General features: G+C 38.7%; 1 protein-coding gene across 1 annotated transcript; it reads right to left on the reverse strand.

The window, feature by feature from the left end:
* Positions 1–12331: 12331 nt before the first annotated feature.
* On the reverse strand, positions 12332–16524 carry ing2 (inhibitor of growth family, member 2). The gene is made up of 2 exons (XM_042512397.1): positions 16245–16524; positions 12332–13688 (listed from the first exon to the last, which is right to left on the reverse strand). Exons 1-2 carry the CDS (start codon positions 16387–16389, stop codon positions 12988–12990), a joined length of 846 nt encoding a protein of 281 aa, XP_042368331.1. The 5' UTR covers positions 16390–16524; the 3' UTR covers positions 12332–12987.
* Between the last annotated feature and the right edge of the window lie 742 nt (positions 16525–17266).

Consider the following 17266-nt stretch of genomic DNA (forward strand, 5'->3'; position numbering starts at 1 on the left):
TATTTCCATCTTTTTTTTTTTTTTGTAACCTGTCCTGTTCGGCAGCTTAGGCATGCAGTATGCGAGGTCTGGATGCCTTGAGGTGCCATAACAGATTTGCTCTGCAAAGGAGGAGTCTGACATACTTCTTCCTGTTGCAGTCCGTACTGAGATTTATTGGCAAGGCTACCGGACAGCACAACGTTAGAGTGGATAGGGAGAGAGAAAAAAGAGAGAGGTTGGGGGACACAGAGGGGAGGGGAAGACACAAGAGACAACAAAAACAACAGCAACAATAACAACAACAACGACAATGAAAACGATGACAACAATGCTAACTACAATAATGATAACTGCAAGTATTTACAACAGTATTAACAGTGGAAGCACGCAGGAGATTGAGTAAGTAAAAAAGAGGAAAAGAAAAAATAAAATAAATAAATAAATAGAATAAAAAATAAAATAAAAAAAATAAGTATTTCCATCTTTGCTGAGCAACTTGTGTGTGAAAGTAATTGAAAGCTTGTTGCATATAGACGCCTGTTCCAAATATCTGCCTGTTAAGTTTAATGATTTAAGCAAATAATAGCCCGGGCTATTAATTGAGGTTTACCATACTTTTCAAAATTGTGAAATGTTCCTGTCCCCTTAGGCCTGTGTTTTGACCTGCGTCTCTGCGTGGGGATCTGCAGCGGAGAGAAGTACCTTCGTCTGTGGGATCTGAGCTCCAGGATCACTGACCAGGCTCTGACCTATAACATCCACAAGCTGAGGAGTGACGGCACCGAGGACGTAGTCCTGATGGGGAAAGCCCAGAGGTAACGACTGAGATGGAACACTGACCTTGATCTTATGGTGTTTCTGATTCAGAAAACGGCTGATATTAGTCAATGTCAAGAAATATTATCTCAGTATGTTTCATGTGACTTAAGAGGCTGCTGTATGTGGGATTTGAACTTTGTGTTGTTTTATTGACATTTGGCAGATTTTTAGTCCCATCAGTCAATTCACAGAAAATTAATTGCCAACTATTTTGATAAACATTGAAATCTTTTTCTATTTTGTTTTTCTATTTTTTTTTTTTTTTAGTTTGGCTGGTGGTTTTAAATATTTTGTAATTTTCTTTGGTGGGTTGGGGGTGTGGGGAGGGGGGGTTTATTGTTGTATCGTATTTATCTTTTTTAAAACCCTTAAGTCTTTTTCTATTGTATTGGGTTTTTTTCTATTTTAAAACTTTTTCTATGTTTTTCTCAATAATTTTTGAGTTTGAGGGGATGTTTTTTTTAGAATTTTAAGTTTGTAGTGTTTTTTCATCTTTTTTGTCATTAATAAGTCTTTATTTTTTATTGTTTTATCTTTTTTTCTATTTTAGCACATTTCTATTTTATCTCAATAATTTTTGAGTTGGGGTGCTTTTTGTTATTTTTTTCTAAGTTTTTATGTTTTTTTTTTTTAATGTAGAGTGTTTAAAGTTTTGAGTTTATGGGGTGTTTTTTCTAAAAAGAAAAAATATATATAACTGCGTTTTTTCAGTGAGTTATTCTCCTTTTTTTTAAAAAAAAAAAAAAGAAGATTTTTCTGGATAGGTACTTTTACTTTGAACACTTTAAATACTAAATACTAAATGTTCCTGATTATACTTACTTACTTTTACCTATGTAACATTTTCAATGCAGGACTTTTACTTGTAACAGAGTACTCTCACAGTACTAATACGACAGTATTAGTATTTTTACTTAAGTAAAGGATCTGAATACTTGCTCGACCACTGGTATCAAGGAAGACTTCCCATCCAAAGTGACTCCTGAAGGTGCCCTAACGTCCAAATTTTTTATGTGCCGTGATGCTCCTGTGATGGAATGTGGCTCCCTCTCCTGGCAGGTACGCTGTTTGCCGCTCTGTCAGACCAGGGACGGTGTATGTGTGGAACCTGGCCAGACGGCGTTTCACCTGTCGACCAGTCAGAGTGGAGCACGGCCTCTACAGCAGCACTGATGTGGTGTTCGCACATGACTTCAAACTTTACATCCTCACAGGTAGAAGCATGGACGCCCCCTCACATCCATTCCAGGTCTGTTCCTCTATATTCATCTGCTCATTCTCACTACATGTGTTCAGCGGTTTTTTGTCTACACATTGTTAAACTGGCACATCATTAAGCTCTGAATTACAGAACTAACCATTCATCCTGTCACAGTAACATGTATGTGTCATGTGTGATCTCCCAGACTCTCCTGGTGTATGACCTGATTAAGCAGAGCTACGTGAGGAGACAGACTGGGATCTCAGTTGTCCCCTGTCCTCAGCATGAGTACCGTCTTCTGGGGGATGGACGGACACTTCTGGGCCTATCAGAGACCAGGTGAGTTCATCAGTGGCATACAGGGAGCGTGGAACGTCTGCAGTTATGGGGCCACTCCACACCATATGAGTGTCATATATGAAAATGTTTGGGGAATTAAGAAAAGTAAAGGGGGAAAATGTTTTGATCTTTGTTTTTGATTATTCTACCTTTTACTTTAACACACACACACACTATATATATATATTTTTACTTTAACACACACACACACTATATGATTATAACAATAACATAGGTATGATTTTTTTTTATTTTAATCTATGTAAATATTTTCTTTACCTTGCTCCTCTAGGCGAGTGTCCTCCATGTTCTAGGCGTGTAGAATAAAGGAAATGTTAGTCTAAGTACAGACCCATTGTATTTTTGTATGTCAACATTTTTGCAACAAAAAAAATCTGTTTGGTGGCTAAAAACCGCTGGAAAACGCAGCAGTGACTTACTAAAAAAAAAAAAAAAAAAATGTTTTGTTGTTTGTTGGTATGACTGCAGCATGACAGGCGTCTCGCCTGGGTGTCATAACGTCTCGGCATCTCGTCTTCTCCCGATGAGAAAGTCAGCTCATATTTTAGGGCACTTTAGAGACATTGATATGATCTATGAACTGTACAAATGTAATGTAGTCGAGGTTTGCAGAGACAAACAATGCCAACATTTTCTCCTGGCGACAGGGCTGCAAAAATCCCCTCCAGCAGACCTCCAGTGTGATTTCCGTGTGTTGTCTGTTGTTGCAGAGGTCATCTGATCCTCTGGGACCTGGACTCTGGCTCCATCAAACACGAGATCAAACCCTCACACAGAGAGTCAGTGCTCCAGCACCTGCAGCCTGACAGGACACCACACAGAGAGCCCACCTGTGAGCCCCCTGATTCCCTTTCTTTTTTTGATCTAATTCTTTAACAGCAACAGTCACCTTTTTGTGGGTTTGACTGATCCACACATCCAAACCAATTGTTAGTGTCCTATCAGTATTTTTAGTGTTTTTAGGTGTAATCTTTTTCAACTAAGTACTTGGTACAGGTCAAGTTAAATTTAAGGTTTTTATAACAATATTTTTTTTTAATTTCAAGTGTATATCAAATATGTACATCAGTCACACATTCCAACAATAACAGATTATAAATTAACCAAAATACATAAATAATTTAAAAAATAAATTAAAACTTAAGGAAGAAAGAATAGAATAACAATTTAAAACAAGAATAAAAATTGAGTAGTAAAGTGAAATAACAAACAAAGAAATAAAATAAAATGAGCTAAAATATAATAAATAAAAATAAAATAAAAGGCAGGATAAATACATTCATTTTATCCATATATCATTTCCTTGATATAGACAGACATAAATGAGTCTCAAATACAAACAAACTCTTTCTGTTTACCCATAACATAGATTTAAGTTTTAGATTTGGTTAAAGTAAACACCTTAAGAAAGCTTTTCATGGATCATCAAAAGAAACTGTGGAAAGTTAGACAAGAGTGACAGTGCCAGGCCATGTGATTCCTGATTAATATTTTCTGTAATGTCTTCTCCTTCCTATATTATGGTAAAAATTGGTAAAGATTCTCATTTTTTTTCTTCAAATTCTGCACTCAGAAATATAGGAATCATCAACTCTTTCTTTTTTTATGTAATAATCTTTTTATTGGTTTATGTGAACATACAAAAACAAAATACACAACCAAATTAACATAAGACATTTTAATAATGTAAAAAGGGAAAATGAATAAATAAATAGATACATGAATAGATAGATAAATAAATAAACAGAATGTACAAATAAATAGGTGAGGGGGGCAGATTAATTTTTAAACTAAATAAATGCAGGTAATTTCTTTTGCAGTTTAATTAAATAAATAAAAACAATAAAATAAAATAGGGGTAGAAAATAAGTACAGGGTCAAAAAACGAAATAAAAAAATGATGTTCTGTAGCCGAGGGTTTGTTGTTTTGTTTTTATTTTGTTTGTATCAAACCTAAACATGTAGACAATGGGTTGGACTCTTTCTTGTTTAAAAGTTGATGCTGTGCTGCTATAAAACCTTACTTGGTTAGGTTGTAGTCCATGTGTGGATAGGTCTGTAGTTGTAAGCAACTCCAAGTTTTCCTTCCTTGCCACAGTGATGCCGTGGGACATTCGAACAGAGAGCCAGGGTGCGAAGAAGAAGAGGCTGGAGAGAGAGACTCAGAGGGAGAGAGAGGCCCAAAGGAGGCTGCACAGAGAGAAATACAACTCTATAGAGCAGTACCTCCTCAGTGGAGATGAACAGGTACACAGCAAAACAACTAGAAACTTAAACCATCTTTTTGTCTTTTTTATTGGAAGGAATATTGCCATGTTTTAGGCTGATAAATCAGCTCTGTATCTGTAGAATTCCACACACAACAAATCAGCAGAAAAAAATGCTGATGTTCTACATTTCTACAAACCCAGCCCTGGAAGCATTATGTAACACCTAGAGGCAATTTCTTCAGATTTTACACAAACATTCACTTGGGCTCAACAATGAGGTGATTAGATTTTGGTGGTCAAAGGTCAACGGTCAAGGTCACTGTAACATCTCTCATTCTCTCATTCTTACGAACACAATATCTCAAGAACACCATAAAGGAATTACCTCAAATTTGGCACAAACGTTCAAGTAGACTAAAGTATTAACTGATTAGATCTTGGTGGTCAAAGGTCACGGTGACCTTAGATTTATTTCATTCTTGTGAATGCAATATCTCAAGTATACCTTCAAGTATTTTTTTTCTAATTTGACACAAATATTTACATGGACTCAATAATTGTACTGTCCATGACAAAAACCTGGCATTTAAAAGGTTAAAATTCAGAAAATTGATGTATATGTGATATTCATTATCAGTACTGATGTTGATTAAAAGAAATTAACTCAATGAAAGTGGAAAATCATATTAACATATAATATTTTTCCAGCTTGATTTTGAAAAGCACACTTTGTTTGCAGAGCAATATGAGTGTGTGTAATATTAAAACAGGCCCTAAGGGTTAATGAAATAAGGCAACAGTCTTTATACTACTAATATCATCACATTGCAGCTTGTTTTGGGATAAATATAGACAGTGTTTCAATTTGCAACAGATTTGCTGAATTTTGTGTTTAGACTTGTGGCAAACTGAGCTATAGTTTAAGGGAACGTGTTGAGAAAAAAAGTTTGACTTTATCAGTAGCTGTTGCATCATTGACCCCCAATGTTCCCCTCCTTTATTTTGCAGGTGGTGGTATGCTCCTATTTTGCTCACCACCTTAATGTCTTCAGCCTGGTGTCACAGGAACACATCCACATGCTGGAGGATAAACTGTCACTGCTGAGTCTCCACACTGCAGCTGTCACCTACAGCGGCAGCTACCTGCTGCTGAGCAGCTACAACCAACCGCAGAGGACCCCCGACATCAGCCTGTGGGACCTGACCACAGGGACGGTGCGCTCTCAATCTTTGTTACACTTTGCTATGCTCCAAAATGTTCTGCTTTTAGTTTATTTTACTCTTTTCAGTGATTATTCCTTGTATTTCTTGGTTCTCTGGAGGCCAGAATAGGTCATTTGTGATTGTCTTGTGGATGATTTGATTTCATATTGTCCTCAGGTTATGTTTGTGCTGATTCTTTTAGGTGAAGAAAAGACTAAGGAGTGAGGCTGGCGTTTGCTGCGTGGCGATCACAGACAGAGCAGACAGGGTCGTCTTTGGAGTCACAGGATGTAACAGGTGAGTGTTCAGCTCAGTGACATGGCTGTGTTATTCATCAGCTCAGCACTATGTCCTATCATGGTAACACAGGTGAGCACATTTTAGCATCTGCATCTATTAGCTGCAGCAAGCAAGCAAACTTTGAACTATAAAGCATGCCAGGCCAGCATACTAACATTGATAACAACGTTATTTTATAACAAGAGTTGCCGACTTGACGTCATAAATGCATAAATATGGCAGGCAAAAGTCATTGTTTGGTCAATGGGACGAAACTTTTTTATTAATTCACATATTAAATATCAAATTTTGATCACATGTAAACTATAATGTGGTTTTAATGCTGTCCATGTAGAGTGACCCAGATTAAATATATAAAATACATTTGAAAAATGAAATAATATATACAAATATAAACAAAATGGAAAGAGCTATCAACCTCTTGTTCAAATGCTCTTAGCATTAAAATGCAACCCATCTTCTTTGTAGCTTCCATGTTGTTCCCACTTTATGACCTCAAAGCACATTAACACCGTGTTGGAAGAACGGCTTCCAAAGTCAGGTCAAATTCAAATATAACTCAGAGGTTCCTTACGGTTGAGCTGGAGGCCAGGGCAAGCCATTTGGAGAAACTAGATCCTTAGAAAAATCAAAATCAAAGATGTTTGGGGCCAAGAACAACTGAATTTACCATCAGGAAATTGCGGCTCATCCAGGCTTTTATGTCCTTAAGACACACTTGTGTAGATAGCTGATCTGTTTCCTCTGGCTTCATCGATGAGTATAGTTGCATATCATTCGCATAACAATGGAAAATTATGGAGTGATTTCTAGTAATGTTGCCTAGGGTTAACGTATATGAAGTGAATAGGACTGGTCCAAGCACAGAACCTTGCAGTACTCCGCAGTGACAGAGGGAGTGTCTGCCTGTGCACGCACAATTACTTACAAACACACCCACTCTTTACCAAATTAAAAGCATTTAAATTTGAAGATCTGGTTGATTTCAAAACAGTTCAAATCATTTAAAAAGCTAAAAATCCTCTGCTACCTAATAATATCCAAAAGTTGTTTCAAATGAAAGAAAGTTCACATGATTTGAGAAGAATTTTTGTGTTCAAGAAACAGTTAGTGAGGACTAATGCAAAATATCATTGTATTAGAGTTAAAGGGGTTAATTTATGGAACAGTTAAAGGGATATGAGCTGGTAGAACATACAGGAAACAGGCAGTGAGATATGATTCTAGACAGCTAGGCTGCTTCTGATAGTGTGACCTTTATTTTTGTGTTCATGTGTTTCTTTGCTCTGTGATGTGTGTGTGTGTGTTTGTTAATTCAGATTGATCTGTTGTTGTTGTCTTAATTCTTGTTTGATTAGATCAAGGTGTGTGTGGTGAATATTGGGACAGAAACTGGGAATACTCATTTTTAAAATTAACCTTTTCTTATATAAAACTTTAAAAAGGGGGGTATGATAAGTATAAGTATTCATTTCCGCCGACTTCTTTTCGGACATGACATAGGCAAGGCAAGGCAAGGCAACTTTATTTGTATAGCACATTTTGTACAACAGGCTGATTCAAAGGTCTTTACAGAGCAATAAAACATGAAACCTAATAAATACAGATTTGCAACAATAGAACAAAGAGATAAGATAAAAGAAAAATTAATCACTACGTTATTTGGAAATTTTGAAATAAAAAAATGCCAATACAAAAAAATTAAAATAGAAAAAGTGAAGATGAGGTGCAAGATAAAAAGAAGATTTAAATGATATCAAATCCTGTTTAAAAAATAAGTTTGTGGTCATTAGTGGATGGAGTGGGCAGTGTGAAAAAGGAATGTTTTAGTTTTGACTTAAAATTGGTCAGTCGGGGCTTGTTTAACATAATCTGGAAGATTATTCCAGGTCTGTGCTGTGCTAAATACTAAGTTTACTAAATATGTCCAATGGGCATGCTGGTGTTGTTTTTCTTACTTATACTGTATATATTTTTTTTCTTCCATTTTATTGGGCATGTTTGAAATGAAGATCTAACTAACTAAATCACAGGGCTAACTGTTGCCATCACATGGCTACAGTTAACTAAGGGTTATTAATAAGTTAAATGACAGAGTGGTGCTATTTTAGTGATGGTGTGAGTTTGCTGGGACCATTTAACTGCTCAGTGGCGGATGTTAGCTGTTCCCGCTGTGTCAGCTCCTGACAACCTCAGTATCAGATCAGCTGGTTCTCTTCCACATTTTAAAAGTGTTTAAACTTTGCATAGCTTTGTTTTAATATATATCATTTCTACTCCAATAGCACTCCAATATTTAGTTTTCTGTCTCTGTTTGGGCACTTTCTGACTCTCAAGTAACTGAAGTTGCCTGATTTTCTGTACAGCACCTTATAGTCCTGTGCTGATTGTGTAGATCTTTGTGAAGCGTTTGTGTTTTCAGAGTGATGGATGTAAACTGTAAATACAACGTGAGGCATAAAACTTAGCTATTAACTAATTCTAGTTAATAACTACTGCTGTCCGTGTTTGTTCTGACAGACTGACCGTGTGGGAGCCTTTCAAAGGAAACTGTAGGAGCATAAGTGGCTATGGGAACCTGACAATCCAAGCCTCCAGTCAGCTTCACGTGACAGAGGGAGGAAGCAGAGCCATCCTGCTGTCAGGTAGGAAACACAACAGTTCATTAGGCTCCTCTAAAGGCTTTGAAAGATTTATTTGGCTTTCAGTCATATGACTGAAGTGTGTGTTCGTCTTCACACTTTGGTGCTAAAAACCAACTGTTTCCTCAAGGCTCTTTATTCTTTCACACTTTGAATCGAGAGAAATCAGTGCAGTTACAGGAGGATGAGGTTGGATTAACCCTTTAACACCTGGATCAGCGTCAGTTTTCTGCGTCCATGCGCCTTTCACAAACATTAAAATCTCTGAAACCTGAGAAAAGTGCTATAATTTCTTTCAAAAACAGTGAAGAAACATAAAGAGCTACTTTAATCTGAAAGTTAGCCTGTGGTGATTACTAGATATCTTTTTAAAAAGGGGAGAAAAACTGCATATATATATATGAGAAATTAAGCCAATTTGCTCAGGTATCAAAGGATTAAAGGATGCTGACATATATTTAATTTTAAGACCAACTGAACTTTTTTGTACTACGAGATGTATTATTTCTGAATGAGAGTCAGTGCCTCCATGTCTGAGGCCATGGTTCTCTGCTGGGATACGTTGGATCAGCAGCAGTGTTACAGGGAGCTTGTAAAGTTGCCACTTATGCCATATTTGCTCCCTTGACCTTATTGTCAAAATACACTCAATGTTACCACCAGTAACAGCAGGTAACATCAGATCCTCTAGAGCTGAAACCTTAAAAAGATAATAACATACTCCAAAAATCGGATTTCTAAAAACTCAGTCTTTGGCCATGTTTAGGCAAGGAACTGCTCAACTAAAAACGAAAATGTCTTTCCTTTGCATTTCAAAAAAAAATCTGTGTTCATATGATAACCTTGTGAAAACAATCCTTGTGTACATGGATCTGCAAAAACAACCAGAAATGCTGTAGTATGCATGCCAGGCCAGTAGTTGCTGGTGTAACATTGTGACGACGCACCATAGACCATGTGCTTGAATGACGTACCGCCGTGATATCACTGTTCTCACAGGATCTGCACATTGCCACACAACAGAAAGGGGTGGCGTTTTCAAAAGATTATACTCTAGAACCCAGTTTCAAAAGTTTGCATTTTCAGGCCCCCTAAACACTTTTATAAGGCCAATCCACAACAAAAGATTAACGTTTTGTGCAAGAACCGTTGCTGTGTAAACAGAACATAACTGTACACATTACTACCTAAGAAAAAATGTTTTATCAGTCATATCATACACAGCAGAATATCCTTATGTGTAACAAAAGGCAGGTTTGCAACAACACTCAAATTGCGCAAAATGGAATTGCAGATATAAAATAATGGAAACATGTCAATTTCGAAAAACTCCCAATTGTCAAAAGAAGTTTTTACACTCACATGAAGTAGTATTTCAGACAATTCAAAAATTGCAACAGAAACACTTTTTAGGCTTTTCTAGGTCACATGATGCTATGGCTATGTGCTTGTCAGTAGGAACTTGCTCCCTCATGATGCAGCAGGAGCTACAAGAGCTGTTATTGCATCACATAACTCGTCAAAAGTTGAGCAGATCATATGGAAGTTTTGAATCCACAATTCCTCTGTGAAATCGTGGACTATCACCTCCCAGAAATCCCTATGTATGTGGCCATTCCCACATATAAGGGGCTCGCCTTTCCATTATGGCTCCATAACACGCCTACGTGGCCTTGGATTGTAAATAATGACGGCTAGTGCGGTGGCTGCAATAGATATAAAGCTGCTAATGTTTTGAGCATCCATCACCATGGTCACTGGGAGTGTTATCACCAGAGGAGAAGTCACAGAACATCACTCAGTGGACACACAGTCATCTCATAATTGGGTTTAATCAACATTTCCGAAATATCACTTAAGTGTTGTGCAAATCTGTAATAGAATCTCGCCTAGTCTCTCTCTGTTGCTGTAATAATGCAGGAGAGCTGAGCCTGTGGGATCTGGAGGCGTGCAATGTCCTGTCTGTGCTCTCCCTGGACGCACGTGTCCGCTGTATGAAGCTGCTTCACGGTAACCAGGTTTCCATCCTGCTCGGCCTCAGCCACAGCCCCGCCCTCATCTGCGTCAGGCTGACATCCGGGACTGTCAGCTCTGCAACTCAAGTCTCTAAACACCAAGACCTGTTTGGAGAGTCCAGCAGCAGCGAGGAAGAGGAGGAAGACTCCTGAAAAGTCAGCATTTCACTCCTCTTTCTTCATAACTATTGTGTATGGGAAAAGGTCTTATAGGCCAGTGGGTGTCAAATGATTTGTAGTCAATCAGTCAATCAATCAATCAATTAATCAATCAATCAATCAATCAATCAATCAATCACTGTTTGTTACATGGACGTTAGGGCTGGTTGATATGGCTTTAAAATAATATTGCAATATTTTAAGGCTAGATTGCATTACTCAATATATGTATCTTGATATTTTTAAATGTACTTATAACTAATGTTAACTACTACATTACAAAATGATTGAATGAGCCGCAGGTACTATAAAGTTAAATACAGTAGCTACTGTCATATAATAAAAGTATATACACTACTGTTACAATTTTCTTTTTTTTTCAAGGGTTTTTTTTGGGCTTTTCTTGGCTTTATTATGGTACAGTCAGAGTGACAGGAAAGGGGGAGAGATGGCGAGATGACTGTGTTTCCACTGAGTGATGTTACTCAACTTTCCTCTCACGATAACATTCCAGTATGGCGATGGATGTTCAAAACATTAGCAGGTTTAATTTCTATTGCAGCCACTCAATAAAGCCAATCTAACTTGGACTAATTTCTTTGTCTTGCGTAAGAGTTAGGAAGAACTTGGTCTCTTCCTCCATCACACATACGTCTACATGTTTTGTAGAATGTCATGTGACTTGGGTTGTACTTATTATTATTTGGGTTTAATGGCGCCATGTTTTGTAGAAGGCCATGTGACTCTGTTGTATATCATGTGACCTATAAAAGAAAAAAAGAAAAAGTTGCAGTTTTGCTAATAAAATATTGCTTTTTTGAATCGCCTGAAATACCACCCCATGTGAGTGTAAAAACTTTTGCGATAAATGATAGCTTTTTTGAAATTCAACGTTTCCATCAGGTGAATTTTGGATGTGCAATTTTGATTTGCTTAATTTGAGGATTAATGGAAACCCGCTTTGTGAGAAAACTAGACAATTTATACTCAACATTAGTGATAAAGTTATTTCATATATCATGCATGGAACAAGCCGCCAACCCCTGATGGAAATTATACAAAGTAAAACTCATATTCGTAGACTGCAATTTAGTCCTTTTTTGCACCTTTAACATTGTTGGCTGCTGCTCTATATTTGTCCATATTTCCAGATGGTTCTGGTAATCCGTGGTCTCTGGTTGAAGAATAATGAATTTATGTCTCTCTTTCAAAGTTTAGAGCAATCTAGTACATCCATTAGGTGATATTTCACTTAACCACTAGTGACTAACATGGCCAGCCCAAAGGCCCACTGCTTAAGGGGTTAAAAAAAGAATATTAATATGATTTGTGAAAACAATCTTAACAAGTGGCAGAGCAGACTGATGCAGAAACCATATTGCAAAGTTCATGCTGAAGGAGAAAAGAAGACTGAAAGGAAACTGAATGACTATACTTTGTTTTAATGAATATAAAAAGAAATTTACACAATAGTGATAGTGAACCAGTGAAACATTATGTCCACAAACATGACATCTTATTCCAGTGTCCCGTCAACAATCATCTCCTCAATTAAATATCAATCTCTTGTAAACACGTGTGTAGGTTATTCTCTATGAACCATTATTGTATAGACAGACGATGATTTCAAAGAACTGCATACAATGTAGAAAGTTAAAGAAAAAAAAATAAAAGTTTGGCCAAAACTGCAGAAAATAATCATTAGCAGGAACGCCGCATTTTTAACTCGGACCTTGTCCAGAATGAAAATGGAGAATAAATCAAAAGATGCTTTCTTTTTTTTTTTCTTCATTCGTCAAAATAAAAGTCTCACAGAAAGTCAAAAACTTGAGGAGTGTGGCAGCTTTGAGCTGATGATTCTTGCAGCAGCTGGACTTCCTGTGGACTACGATACAGTTATAGCCAGTGGGGACAACCAGTGACGTAACAGCACGAGTTCAATCCCAACATGTCCTTGATTAATAAGAAGCGCTGCTACTAATGGTGTTCGATTGTGCTCTTACAACATCACAAGTACTGTTATCAACTACAGCTGATAGTCCTAACCCTCAGCCTGGAGACGTCTTCCAGATGAGCGAGGGGCAACTGAAGGCTCACTACCTGGACCGGCGGTCTTTTCTGTTTTTGTCTAGGCTTTTGTCCATGGTCTTTTCGTTGTCCCCTCTGCATTTGGGGCAGTACCACTTGCCCTTGGGTTTGTAGGTCAGTCCCACGCAGGAGAAGTGGAACCACTCGATGGGGCACTGGTCATTGTCGCAGCCTATCATCTCTCCGTACGACACCTGCTCGCAGAGGCAGTAGGTGGGCTCATTGGGGTCGATGGCGAAGTCGACCGGCGAGGCGTCTCGCTCCTGTTTGGCCTTGCGCTTTTTCTTTTTGGCAGACTTGGATTTCTTCTCTCGAGGCTGAGGGATGGACAGCTCCTCCACAGGGTCGTCCACCAGAGAGCCGTTGGCTGACGGGTGGCTGGAGTCGCGGCTCTCACTGTTGCGCTGGCGCCGTGGGCGGCGAGCTGAGGTGCGCTCAGGGGCCGGGGTGTCTTGGACACTAGTGCGCCGCTCTGTAGTGAGTCGCTCGGCCTCGTTGGGCTCCTGGAGGCAGAGGGAGTGGGAGTCCATCTGGCGGGAGCGATTCTCCACCAGCTCCGTCATCTGGGTCACGACGTGGATCTTCTCGTCGCCCAGCTCCTGGCTGATGATGAGCGCTCTTTGCAGCTGGATCTGCAACCGCTTTCTCTGAGCTGCATCCTGCTCCCCTTTGTACTTCTCAAACACCTCATCCACCTCCTTCAGCACCTCTGCAAGGGTACAAAGATGGAGATTTTTGCACATTATTGAAAGTGAGAAACAGACAGGGAATACATGTTGATAAGAATTAGGAAAACATTTTTAAACAACACTCAAAAATATTTTTTTTATTGTTCCTTGAGTTTATTTATTGTGCTTTACTGTATAGAGTGGTATATGCGTATGCAAAGTTTTTTTTTCTTTTTTCATGTTCATCTGTTGAAGGGGCAAAGTGTCTTCGTGCTCATCTAAGGGTCTGTTTACACAGGAACTGTTCTTGCATGAAAGATTAAACTTTTGTTGCGGGTTTGCCTTTCGTTCTCACGTCAACGGCATTTTGGGTGCCTGAAAATGCAAACTTTTGAAACCGGGCTCCAGAGTGTCGCCGTGTAAACTGGCAATGCGTAGATCCTGGAAGAACGGTTCTTCTGTGGTGTGTCATTACAAGGTTACACTGCCAACTACTGCCCTGAAATGCATACTACAGCATTTCTGTAGATCCATGTACACAAGAATTGTTATCATATAAACATGGATTTTTTTTTTTTAAATGCAAAGGAGAGCTTTTCCATTTCTAGTAAGGTCATTCTCATCTAAAGGTGGCCTTAGTTTCACATGAATGAAATGTCCCAAAATGATTTCTTTAAAGTGGTGCTTTACCAGATTATTTGAACAGCGTACGGTTATTATAGGATTTGTGGTTTTAGGTCAGGCTGCGCAAGTAATTGTGTTTTTGTTAGGGTGGGGAGGGGTTTGGTATTGCACAGTGCAGTACTGGTTGGGGAGCTGGACTTCAAAATCGTACATGAACAGGATTCTGCTGAACAGGTAAAAGTGAAATCTACTGTTTGCCCCTCAAAGAACAACAGATCGTCGGTTAGTAGTTGTAGTAGCTTGGCTACATACAAGGTGGAAGATGTCGTCTGGATGGCAGCATATGTTGCTCCAAAACCTGTATGTATCTGTTACCAATCATGGTGCCTTCACAGGTGTGAAGTTACCCATGATGCCATGGGCACAATGTCCATGATTTCCAAAACCAATTTGAAATGTGGACTTGTCAGATCACGGCACACTTTTCCACTTTGTGTCAGTCCACCTCAGGTGAGTTCAGAGAAGTCATCTGTGTTTCTGGATGTTGTGGATATCTGGCTTTCACGTTGCATGCTAGAGTCTCAATTTGTATTTGTAGTTCCTTCGATGAAGTGTGTTTACCGACAGCCGTTTTCCAAAGTATTCCCGAGCCCATATATCCTTAATACAGTCGTGGTTTTTAAGGCAGAGCAGCCTGAGGGGTCACAGGTCGCAGTTTTGTGTTGGTTTTAAGCCTTGCCCTGTGAAGGATTTCTCTGGATTCTCTGAATTTTTGGATGATGTTATGGAGTGAAGAGATTTGTGAAGGGAAGAAAATGGCTTTTTCGTTTTTTCGGGGTTACTGGACCAATAAAAGGAGGTTTTTTTTTTAAAAAAAAAAAAGGAAGATTGGACCCACATCCAGGGGGAGACAGTATCTCGACATCAAGGATGCCAACTGCTGTAAACCCTGAAGGAAAAAGGAGGAGGAGGAGGAGGAGGAGGGCTGAGCCGCAGTGAGTTCCTGCCTACAGGAAATGACGCCAGTCAGATGCTGAAGGGGGTTGCCTAGAAGAGAAGCTTTCCGGCTGTGCGACTCTCACTCGACGGAGCTGAGTAAAGAGGCAGACACTAGACTATCCCCCGGAGATGTGTAATCTCCCTTTAAACAATTTGAATCGAATGCGTCGTTGATTCTCTCCGTTTATGTCATTTTATATGTCGACGTTATCCCGTATTTTATGGATAATGAGGCTAGTTATTCCGCTGCTCAGCCTGCGTCAACATAAAACATCGATATGGCTTGTTTTCACATTTAAAAACGGCATGTTAACCGTGGCAGGGGTTCACACCTCAATGAACACGGTTTATGATCATATACACATCTCTTTTCTGTGTTTTGGGATTCTGCACATATTAAACACACTAAACAGCGTTTAATCCACGTATATATCCAAGTTTATTCATTGTTTTCACTGGTATTTGCACAATAATCCTGCGCGGAAACACCGTGGTGGGCGGTAGTGTGTATCTACTGAAAAAGTTAAGATTTTATCATAATATAGTGCTGGTTTTTGGATTATATTGATGCCGAATTTGCTGTTGGACATCACTTATTCACGACAGCTCCAGTATTATGTCGCAATGGATGTGTAGCTTTACCGAGAGTGAGAAATATAAAATTTCTGTTTTTTTACGTTGACTTTGGTGTAACACACTAAATAGGACGGAGCGTGTCCGGGTTTTGTTAACTGACCGTTGGTTGACTTGTTTGACCAGCAATAGTCTCGTCAGCGTAATAAGCTATATTTCAGCTAGTCACATTACTGTTTATCCAAGTAGACATGACCGTGGGGCGCTCGGGTTTTGCAAAATGGGAACACAAGGCTCGCGCCAGCTCCACCATTTCAGCACACCGTGTCAGACTGCCGTTAATGTTTGCCAGTTGTACACACGCAGTTGGAATTAATGATAGAAATGTATGAGCACAATACCTTGATACTTTGCATCAATTTCTCGAAGCAGAGAAACATTTCTTTGTATGTCCAAAGGCAGGGACTCCACACATTCCAGATAATCCTCCACATAGTTGACCAGTTGCTGCGACTTGTCGGAATTCGTATAGTGGTGGCCTAACATCGTCTCTACGATGCATAGAGGCGCTGAAAGAATATGTAGGAAATGTGAAAAATACACTGAAAATCAAATGCTTGGCGACTTTGCAGCTTGTAGGGCAGTCCCAGGCAGCAGTTCACTTCAAACAAAACTCAAGCCACTGCGCATGCGGGAGTATTTTCCTTTTATGGTATTGTACAGTTTCCCCTCTTTTGTCGTCACCGAAGGCGGGACTAAATGGGTTTGCAGGGTAGGGATTGGCACAGAGTGACCTCATTATCATAAAAACAATTCCCGGGAAATTGAACCAATGGGGAAATAGAAAACACAGAGCTGCCAGAGTTTCGACGGAGACCAAATTCGACTTTGTGTTTTATAAGAAAAGAGCAGCAGCAAGATTAACCCTCAGGGTCCGCTTCAATATTATACACACTTGTATTGCTCTGCACACAAAATACTCCTTTCAAAATCAGACTATGAAAATATTACAAATTAATATGATCTTATCTATGATATTTGAGTTAATTTAACATATTGAGTTAAGCCTTTAAATGCCAACTTTTTATCATGATGCAGGCATGTTTTTAGAGGGGAAAAACTGCATTTTTGATCTATTACATTTAAAGTAGATTTTTTTGTAGTTCATTACAGTCAATCATAGAGAATTATCGAAAGTAGGAATAAGCACCAGCACAAAGTATGTAAACTAAAAAATCGAAATACAGTAATAATAAAAACAATAGCATATTAGCCCTGGTATGTGAATATTTAAAAAAATATTAAGTGTCTGAAATATATAAATAGAAATATAGTAGTAATAATAAACAATTAGCACTTGCATGTATGTGAATATTTAAAATCATACATGTTTAATGTGCTGAGTGTGCAAAGTGTTTAAAAG

Source organism: Plectropomus leopardus, chromosome 23 (genome assembly GCF_008729295.1).
Source record: "Plectropomus leopardus isolate mb chromosome 23, YSFRI_Pleo_2.0, whole genome shotgun sequence".
In the NCBI taxonomy this organism is placed as follows: Eukaryota; Metazoa; Chordata; class Actinopteri; order Perciformes; family Serranidae; genus Plectropomus; species Plectropomus leopardus.